Source organism: Pipistrellus kuhlii, unplaced genomic scaffold (assembly GCF_014108245.1).
Source record: "Pipistrellus kuhlii isolate mPipKuh1 unplaced genomic scaffold, mPipKuh1.p scaffold_m20_p_101, whole genome shotgun sequence".
Classification (NCBI taxonomy): Eukaryota; Metazoa; Chordata; class Mammalia; order Chiroptera; family Vespertilionidae; genus Pipistrellus; species Pipistrellus kuhlii.
In genome coordinates, this window is record NW_023425407.1 from 209,373 (window position 1) to 218,872 (window position 9,500).

General features: G+C 54.5%; 1 protein-coding gene across 1 annotated transcript; it reads left to right on the forward strand.

Moving 5' to 3' along the window:
• Positions 1-86: 86 nt before the first annotated feature.
• On the forward strand, positions 87-9,399 carry LOC123652016 (RNA helicase Mov10l1-like). The gene is made up of 6 exons (XM_045578746.1): positions 87-197; positions 940-1,237; positions 5,059-5,316; positions 6,797-6,909; positions 7,249-7,436; positions 9,255-9,399. Exons 1-6 carry the CDS (start codon positions 87-89, stop codon positions 9,397-9,399), a joined length of 1,113 nt encoding a protein of 370 aa, XP_045434702.1.
• Positions 9,400-9,500: the final 101 nt, after the last annotated feature.

A 9,500-nucleotide genomic window follows, 5' to 3' on the forward strand; every position in this document is an offset into this window, starting at 1 on the left:
CCATTGGCTGAGGGCGGTGGGAGCAACGGGCCACGTGCAGGGGCCTCAGGCAGCTGGACGGTTCCCGGACGAGGCTGCGGCCAGCCATGTTGCGCCTCGCGGCCAAGGTGGTGGCCTTCTTCTGGAGGAGGGCGGACAGCCCCGAGGAGGAGACCGGGCTGCGGAGGCTCGAGCCCGCGGAAGGTGCTTCGCAGGCTGTGGGCCAAGGCCGGGGCTGCGGGCGGTCCCCAGGAGGGAGGCCTCCCCCGGGGAGAGCACCGTCAGGCCAGGGCCCTAGTCGACCTCTCACCTCCCTCGCAGGCGCGTCCTGGCTCTGACCTGCGGACGTCGCCCCCTCCCTCCGGGCTGTCTGCACCCTGTGGGCTTGGAAAGGCAGTTCGAGCCCGGACTCCTCTCCAGGGGCCGCTGGGCGGATGTGGCCTGTGCTCCCAGGTGTCTCCGTGTCTGGGAAGCCGCAGGGCAGGTGCAGGGAGGACCCAGGACGCGGGCTGCCGCAGCCTTGCGGCCAGCAAGTGGGGAGGGTCCCCGGACTCCCCAGGCCAGGCCTGGAATCTCTCGTTTGGTGAGAGAAACAGTCTCCTAATGCTGCCCCCAAAGTTGTTGGTTTTTTTTAAAAAAAGAAAACGGTAGGGATAACAAGTCCCCGGATGCTGTATCATTAACTAGCCTGCGCCACTTCCCGGGTCTAGGCATCGCGCCCGCGTCTGTCCCGCAGGCAGCTTCCTCGGTGACGTCACCGCGCCCCTTTTGTGTGTGTTGGGGGGGGGGGGCCAGGGAGCAGGCACGAGGCGGTCAAGGACCTACCGAGGGTTCCACGTGGCCTTGGAAGAGAGAGAGCACCAGGCAGCCTGCCTCCCACACGCGACTTCCTGGACTCGCCCCGGGAGGGGGAGGGACCCCGCAGCCCCCTTGGGTGCCCTGCACCGCACCTCCTTCTAGCCGGGCGGAGGTGTAGGCAGGCTTGTGCCTGTGGTCAGTGGATCTGCCTCATGTATCCCTCCAGGTGACACCAAGTTGAAAACCGTCCAGGGCGTGGTGACGAGGTACTGCAGCGACTACGGCATGATTGATGACCTCATCTACTTCTCCAACGACGTGGTGACCAGCAAAGTGCTCCTGAACGTGGGGCAGGAAGTGATTGCGGTGGTGGAAGAAAATAAAGTGTCCAATGGCCTGAAAGCCGTCAGGGTGAGGCTCGCCTCGGTGTGGGCGCTTCCTTGTGGGGGGGGTGTTCCCCGTGCCATCCCACTCAGGTAGCCCCTGGAGACGCCCTGGCTAAGGGAGAGAGTGGGTGTACCTGCCTTTGTTCTGACGGCGGTTTCTGTTCAAAAAAAATCAGGGGTGGTCACTGTAAATTGAACACCATAGAAATGTGTAACTAATAAGTTTGCCTATGTTTTATAGTGTAGAGATGAACACTGTTAACATTTCTATCTTCTAATCTTCAAAAAGTATTGTTAAAAGGAGTAGTTATTGCCCTAGTGGTTGGCAAACTGTGGCTCTTGAGCCACGTGCGGCTCTTTGGCCCCTTGAGTGCGGCTCTTCCACAAAGTACCACTGCCTAGGCAAGTCTATTTTGAAGAAGTGCCGTTAGAAGAAGTTTAAAAAATGTGGCTCTCAAAAGAAATTTCAGTCGTTGAACTGTTGATATTTGGCTCTGTTGGCTAATGAGTTTGCCAATCACTGCCCTAGCCAGTTTGGCTCAGTGGATGGAGTGTCGCTGTGGACTGGAGGGTCCCAGGTTCGATTCCGGTCAAGGACACATGCCCAGGTTGCGGGCTCAGTCTCCTTGGGTGACATACACGAGGCAGCCAATCAATGATGCTCTCTCATCATTGATGTTTCTCTCTCCTCCCTCTTCCTTCCTCTCTGAAATCAATAAGATAAATACATTTTTTAAAGTAGTAGTTATTGGACCCTGTGCTGTCTAGTTAGCAAAGACAATTAGCGGATTCTATTATTCAGCAACTTTTTTATTTACAAACATATTTTTGTAATTTCTTGGCAGTAGAATTGTTAGGCAAAGGTTATGCACGTTTACATTTCCATGGTTGTCGTCTGATTACTCCCCAGTAACATGGCACTAATTTGAACTCTCGGGAGCAGGTGCAAGGCCCCCCGTTACCCAAGGTTGACAAGGAGGTGGATGTCCTCACTTGGAAATCTTTGCCAACCTGATCAATGAACAGTTATCTTGTAATTTTATTTCTCACTTAAATTTTAAAATAGTTTGATATTTCACCACTTTTTTCCTATGGAGTATTTTTGTGTCCTTTGTCCATATTTTTTATGGGGCTCAACTTTTTAATGAAAATTCTATTTTAGGGAAATTAGATCTTTTAAAGGAAAGTTAGTATATGAAAGTGTTGCAAATATTTCCCCCAAGATTATCTTTCGGCTTTGTTTCATAAAGGTTTTTTTGCAGTTAAATGTGTCTGTCTTTTCATTGTAGCTTCGGAGCTCTGTAAGAAACCTCAGGCTGGCCAGGAGGTCACAGTTCGATTCCGGATCAGGGCACCTGCCTGGGTTTTGGGCTCCATCCCCAGTGGGGGACATGCAGGAAACAGCTGATCCATGATTCTCCCTCATCATTGATGTTTCTCCCATCTCTCCCTTCCTCTCTGAAATCAATTAAAAAAATTTTAAAAAGTTATTAATCCAAGAGCATGGCCATTTTCATCTATTTTAAGAGTTTTATAGTTTTAGCTCTTGAATATAAGTCTTTGATGCACTTTGAGCTAATCTCTGAGTCTGGTATGGGGTAAGGGTTTGACTTCATTCTTTCATATGTTGGTATCCAGTTTTCCACCATCATTTTTCACCGTGGGGAAAGCCCTTTCTACATTGAATGGTCCTGGGACACTGGTCAGGTAGCTCAGTTGATTAGAGCAGTGGTAGGCAAATCGCGGCTCTTTGGCCCCTTGAGTGTGGCTCTTCCACAAAATACCATGGCCTGGGTGAGTCTATTTTGAAGAAATGGTGTTAGAAAAAGTTTAAGTTTTAAAAATTTGGCTCTCAAAAGAAAATTCAATTGTTGTACTGTTGATATTTGGCTCTGTTGACTAATGAGTTTGCCAACCACTGGGTTAGAGTGTTGTACCATTACACCAAGGTTGTGGGTTAAATACCCAGATAGGACACACAAGAATCAATGAATGCATAGGTAAGTCGAATAACAAATCAATGTTTCTTCCCCTCTCCCTCTGCCTGCCTCCCTTCATCCACCCATCACTCCCTTCCTGCCCCTCTTTCTCTGTAAAATAAATAAGTTTTAAAAGAAAATCAATTGACCATATATGTCGTTTATTTTTTCCTGGAACCTGTGCCTGTCCTCAGGCCAGTGCCGGTGTTTGACGACTATAGCTCTGTAGCAGGTGTTGAATTCAAATGTGGAGCTTGCAGCTTTGTTCTTCCTTTTCAAGATTGCTTTGCTATTTAAGGCCCCCGAGAGACGCTGTGAATTTTAGGAGTGTTTTCTATTTCTGCAGGAAGGTCGCAGGGCTTTTGATGGGGATTGCAGTGAATTTCTAGGTTGCTTAGCATAATATTGGCATTTTAATATAAGTCTTCCAGTTCATGAACACAATGTCTTCCCTTTTCTGTCTTTAGCTTCTTCCAGCCACTTTTTATAATTTTCAGTGTATAAGTCTTCCACCTCCTTGGTTAAATTTATTCCTAAGTTTCTTTTTGATGTTTCTGTATGTAGCAAATTGGCATGTGTTTTTTTTTTAAATATATTCTATGGATTTTTTACAGAGAGGAAGAGAGAGGGATAGAGAGCTAGAAACATCGATGAGAGAGAAACATCGAATCAGCCGCTTTTTGCACACTCCCTACTGAGGATGTGCCTGCAACCAAGGCACATGCCCTTGACCAGAATTGAACTCGGGACTTTTTAATCCACAGGCTGACACTCTATCCACTGAGCCAAACTGGATTCGGCGTGAATTGTTTTTTTAATTTCACATTTTGGAATATTCATCACAAGTAATTTTTTTCTTTATTGGTTAAGGTATTGCATATGTGTCCTTATTCCCCACATAGCCCCCCTCATCTCACTCATGCCCTCACCCCCTGTTGTGTGTGACCGTTGGTTAGGCTTATATGCATGCATACAAGTCCTTTGGTTGATCTCTCCCCCTTACTCCCACCCTCCCCTAACTTCCCTCTGAGGTTTGATGGTTTGATCGATGCTTCTATGTGTTTTTGTTCATCAGTTTATGTTATTCCATCGCAAGTAGTTTTTGTGTGTTGATTTGTATCCTTCAAATTTGCTGCATTCACTTATTAGCTGAAACAATTTTTTAATGGAATAGTTAGAGGATCTTTACATATAAGATCATGCCATCTGTAAACAGATAAATTTACTTCTTCCTTTCCAGGTTAGATTTCTTTTTTTCCCCCTTGTTGCTCTGGCTAGACCATCCAGTGGTGCTTTGGTAGGAGCGGCAGAAAGAGGCATCCTCATCTTGTTCCTGATCCGAGAGGAAAGGCTTTCCGTGTGTGTGTGTGTGTGTGTGTGTGTGTGTGTGTGTGTATCACGGGCGGGGACGTGCGCAGGGTGTTGTACACATGGCCTCATCATGTCTGTTCCTACTTTGTTGAGCGTTTTTTTTTTGTTTTGTTTTGTTTTGTTTTAATATTTTGTATTGATTTTTCACAGAGAGGAAGGGAGAGGGAGAGAGAGCTAGAAACATTGATGAGAGAGAAACATCGACCAGCTGCCTCCTGCACACCCCCACCAGGGATGTGCCCCCAACCAATGTACATGCCCTTGACTGGAATCAAACTGGGACCCTTCAGTCCACAGGCCGATGCTCCATCCACTGAGCCAAACCGGTTTCGGCTTGGTGAGCGTTTTACCATGAGAGCAAGTTGAGCTTTGTCAGAGGCCTTCTCTGCACCCCAGAGGATGGCTTTTGTTTCCTGGCTCTTCCAACGCGGTGTGTCACGGTGATTTACTTTGTGAACCATCCTTGCCTTCTGGGATAAGCCCTCCTTGCTCGGCATAATCCTTTTAACAGTTTACTGCATTCAGTTTGCTCGTATTTTATTGAGGATTTTTGCATCTCTCTTCACAGGAGGTATTCATCTTCCTTTTGCTGTTCCTGTGGGCCTCTTATTATGCGTTAACAGATGTTTGTCTGTCTCAGGTGGAAGCTGTTTCTGATAAATGGGAAGAAGACAGCAAAAACCAGGGCGAAGGGCTGTCTGACTCCAGCCCCCGAGTGCTGATTGGCTGTGTGACATCGCTGATGAAGGGTGCTGGCTATATCAATCAGACCACATACTTCTCTCTGAAGAACGTTTGTGAAGGTAAGCTGCGTGGTTCTCCCTCACAGTAACTAACAAGTGGGTTTCTCCATTTGTATGTCTTGGATTCGCGATGGTTATGCGCATCCTTGAGAGGGTCAAACCAGGACACGTTTTGTCTGTGGAGAGAGCCTGAGAGACTGGACATCCGTCATCCATGCTCATTCGTGGAAAGCAGCCACCGTTTCTGAGTAATTGTTTCTTCCACATAATTACTGCTGCTGCAGACACACAGAGGAACTGTTGTTTTCAGGCACTTCACATGGTTTAAGTGGGACTTGGGGATAACCTTGTACCTTCCTGAGAACATGTGCCCACGTGCAATCGCTCGTTTCAGCTGATGTAAGATTTTGTTTGCACGCCTGAAGAAATAAGTTGTCGGTGTCCTCAGCTGGGTTTACCTCGCAGCCGTCTGGGGTGCTGCTGCGCGCAGTGGTGGGAGGGCAGCAGCAGGGGCGCCGAGACATCGCTCTTCCTCCCGAGCAACCAACCGTCCCATTCGGAATCCAGCAGGACCTGGCAGAGCTGTCGGACGGGGTGAGGGGGTGCTTTCTGAGCTGAACTCCAGCCACAGGCCCTGCAGGTCTCACCTGAGACTCCAGCTGGGCTGCGCTGCCAGAAGCATCAGCTCGTCCTGTGAAGCTGGCAGTCACTTTCCCGGCCACAGAAGCTGGGAGCACCTTGATGGCTGACCTTGGGCGCCCAGAGTGAAAGGGGCAGGAGGCGGGTGCAGTGGGTGTCATCACCAGCTTCCATAGAAACAGCTCGGTGTCCACTGCCGTGTTGCCTTTGAGCCTGTTGCTGTCAGGAGTATTTATGGCAAGAGCACCAGAGGCTGTACCTGGTGGTGGCTTTCCACGGGGCACCTCAGCCAGCCTGCCCACACGGCTCTCCCTGTCTGTGTCAGGACTGCACTTCATGCCGCTGAACCCCAGCCTGCCAGAGGGCCGTGGCACAGGCACCCACACGGCTGCCTGGCATGCCACAGGGCTGGCCGGCTGCCTGCTCCCACCTGAGCTGGCAGAGACATAGCTGCCAGCCCTCAGTTCCCCTCCTCCCCAGCACCTGGGTCCCTGAGTGGGAGGGCACTCACTGCGCCTGGGCAGAGCTGGCAGGGACAGGGCGTCGCGAAACCGTCCACCGCACGTGCGCCCACACCTTCTAGAAGTTGGGGGTGATGACAGGCCTGCTGCTGAGCTTTGGCTGCTAATAAAACTTGGGTTTTAATGAAAAGTGTGGGGAATATCTGTAACCAGGTGGGCTGCTGAGACTGTGCCCACCAGCTTCGTGGCTGCCCAACCGTGGGCCTGCCTGGCAGGGTGAGTCAGGCTGAGGGGAGGAGGCCTGCAGCCAGGTGGGTCTGGGAGAGACTCGGGGTAACAGTGTCCCTGTGGACAGAGCACCAGTGCCCCGTCCCTTCCGAGGGGCTGGACACTGCGGGCGGGAGGGCGGCCCTGGGTGACGCTGCCCTCCTGCCTCGGAGGTTTCGAGCCATGCAAGGGCGACTGGGTGGAGGCCACCTACTGGATCCGGCCGGGCACGTGGAGCAGCGAGGCCCTGTTGGTGAAGCCGCTGCGGTACAAGCGTGTGGACAAGGTAGTGCTGGCCTCGCTGTCCCAGCTCCCGGGGGCACTGGTGGTTGCTGTCAGGTGCAGTGTTGGCCAGAGAAACACACCTGATGGCTGTCCTGGTTTAGTCGCAGGGCCTTGCCCTGCTGTGGGCAGTGGGGTGCAGGACGGGCGAGGGGGCTGGCAGCATGTGAGGGGCCTTGGCTCTGAGGCCCCACAATGCGTGATCTTCGGGGCATTGCTTGTGCTCTGAGAGCAGGGTCCCTACTCCCCCCGAGGTCCCGGCGAGGGGAGGCAGGGTCACAGGCCTTGGTTGGGGGCCAGTGGGCTGGCAGGTTGGTGAGGCGTCTGCACGCTGTGCCTGCAGGTCTGCATTTCCAGCCTCTGTGGGAGAAATGGGGTGATCGACGACTGTGTCTTCTTCACCCTGGACTCTCTGAAGCTCCCCGAGGGGTATGTGCCACGAAGGTACGACGTGGTCAACACCGTAGTGGTGGAGAGCAGCCAGTCCTGCTACATGTGGAGGGCCCTGTGCGTGACCCCCGTGAAGAGACGGTGAGGACCCCTGGCTGGGTGAGAGTTACCTCCTAGCCCCGTGGCGTCTGTGTCCACGCCTGGGGGAGGAGGTGGGCGGGAGGCGTCTCCCCGTGTTCATGGTGTCCATCAGAGGCGGGCTGCAGGCTCCCTCCTGTCTAGGTCTGGCCTTGGTGACTCCTTACTTGGTGGGCTTGCACCTTGCTCGTCAACACGTTGGCGTTTTGTGGGGCACACTGGGCAAGCCACCTCCTATGTGTCTAACTCCGTGTCGTGTCCTCCTGCACCGCCACCGCCCACTTCCCAGGTGGTGGGCTCCCAGGAGAAGCACTGGCTCTCCCTGCCTTTCCTCAGCACCCACTTCCAGGAACCTCACCACCCAGGGCCCCCGTGATGCCGCTGTCACCCATCTCCTCACTAAATGCAGGCTCAGCCTGGGCGAGGGGTGTCTGTGAGGGGCAGGACGGCGGGCGGGACAGACTGACTGCGCTCAAGCTGTGGGAGTGCTGGACGTGGCCTATCACTCCAGCCTGGCCCATCCTGTCCAGCTCAGGATCATGGTCTCTGCCGGATCCGCCCTGTTCTCTCCCAGTGCTGACCTCAGCACACGCCGTGACTTACTAACTACGCTTTCGGGGGGGGCGGGGGGAGGGGTTGGCCCACAGGAGCACCAGCTCTGCTGTGTGCGGAGGGGGTGCGCTCAGCCCCCTGGCAGGGCCGGTCCCTTCCTGCTGAGCCTCGTCAGGCAGCTGTCCAGGGGTTGCTGTCCTCGCTGGGCCTGCTCCACGAGGCTCCTCCCTCATCTGCTCAGAGCCATCTTCCCGGGGCACCGGGAGGCCCACCCTCAGTGCTGGGCTGGCTGTAAGCTGGCCCCATCCTTGAACTTGGGTGTCCTTTGCCCCTCCAAGTGGGGCTGGGGGCTGAGGGGGGAGGAGCTTGCTGGACGCCTGTTTGGGCAGCACAGGGTCAGGGCTGCTGCCTGTGTGCCAGCACCGTCCCAGCCACAGGAACGGGCCTGGCACCGAGAGGCCATGCCCTGCCCACCAGGATGTGCTGCCCCCACCCCGCTCGCTGTCTGAGCGTCTGCCCTGCGCGTGCGTCCAGATGCCACAGTGGTAGCCACTCAGACCACCATCCGGCCACCAATTCCCAATTCAAGTGTCCATAGCCCGGAGACCCAGCGGCTCCAGTGCTGCCCCTGCGGCCATGGTCCTGTCGGCACTTGTACAGGAGAGGAAGGAGGGGGTGGGAGGCCTGTGTAGTTGGGGAATTTGAGGGGCAGCGGCCAGCAGGGGGTCCCTGGTGTGTGAGACTGTCTGCATTGGATGTGGGTCGGTAATGCCAGGCGTACGTTGCAGAAGGCTGCGCTCTGAGTGCCCCCCTGGGGGGGGGGGCGGGCGTGTGCCTGGCGGGCCTCCTGGAGGTGGTGCTCAGGAGAGCAGTGTCTGTGGGATAAAGGGAAAGGGGTTGGGTAGGAAGAGAACTTCTCCTTTAATTGTTCAGATACTGTAAAGCCACAAAGGAGAGTTTGAAAGCCTGCTGTCCCTAATAACCAACAAACACACCCCCCCCCCCCCCAGGCCCAGGCTCACCTTCACGGTGCCCCCACGGCCTCGCCGCCGCCACCTGGAGCTGGTAGGACTGTCACTCACCCTCAGGGTGGCTGTGTCCTGGCAGGTCCTCAGCACCAGGACCAGCCCGGTGTCTGTCCCTCTGGGTGGACTGCTCCTCACCCAGCACCTTGCCCTTTGGTGCCTGGGAGGAGAGGCAGGTGAGCGGGGGCGGGGCGGAGCGGGGAGGCAGCCTGCAGGGTGACGGGCACTCTGTGGGACTCTGCAGAGACCACGCCTCTGCCGAGGCCCCCGAGGAGACCTGCGAGGCCCTGCTGCTCATGAACAAGGGTGGTGTGGAGGTCACCAGCGCGACCAGCTTCGGCACGCTGCGGGAAGGGGGCAGCCGGAGCCTGGTGGTGTGCATAGAGTAAGCCCCCTCCCCTTCGGCACTTTCCTGCTGTGGGCTTTCCCTTCGTGAAAGTGCTGCCCACAAAACCTGCTTGTACTTACGAAGGCTTCGGCGTCCCACGCC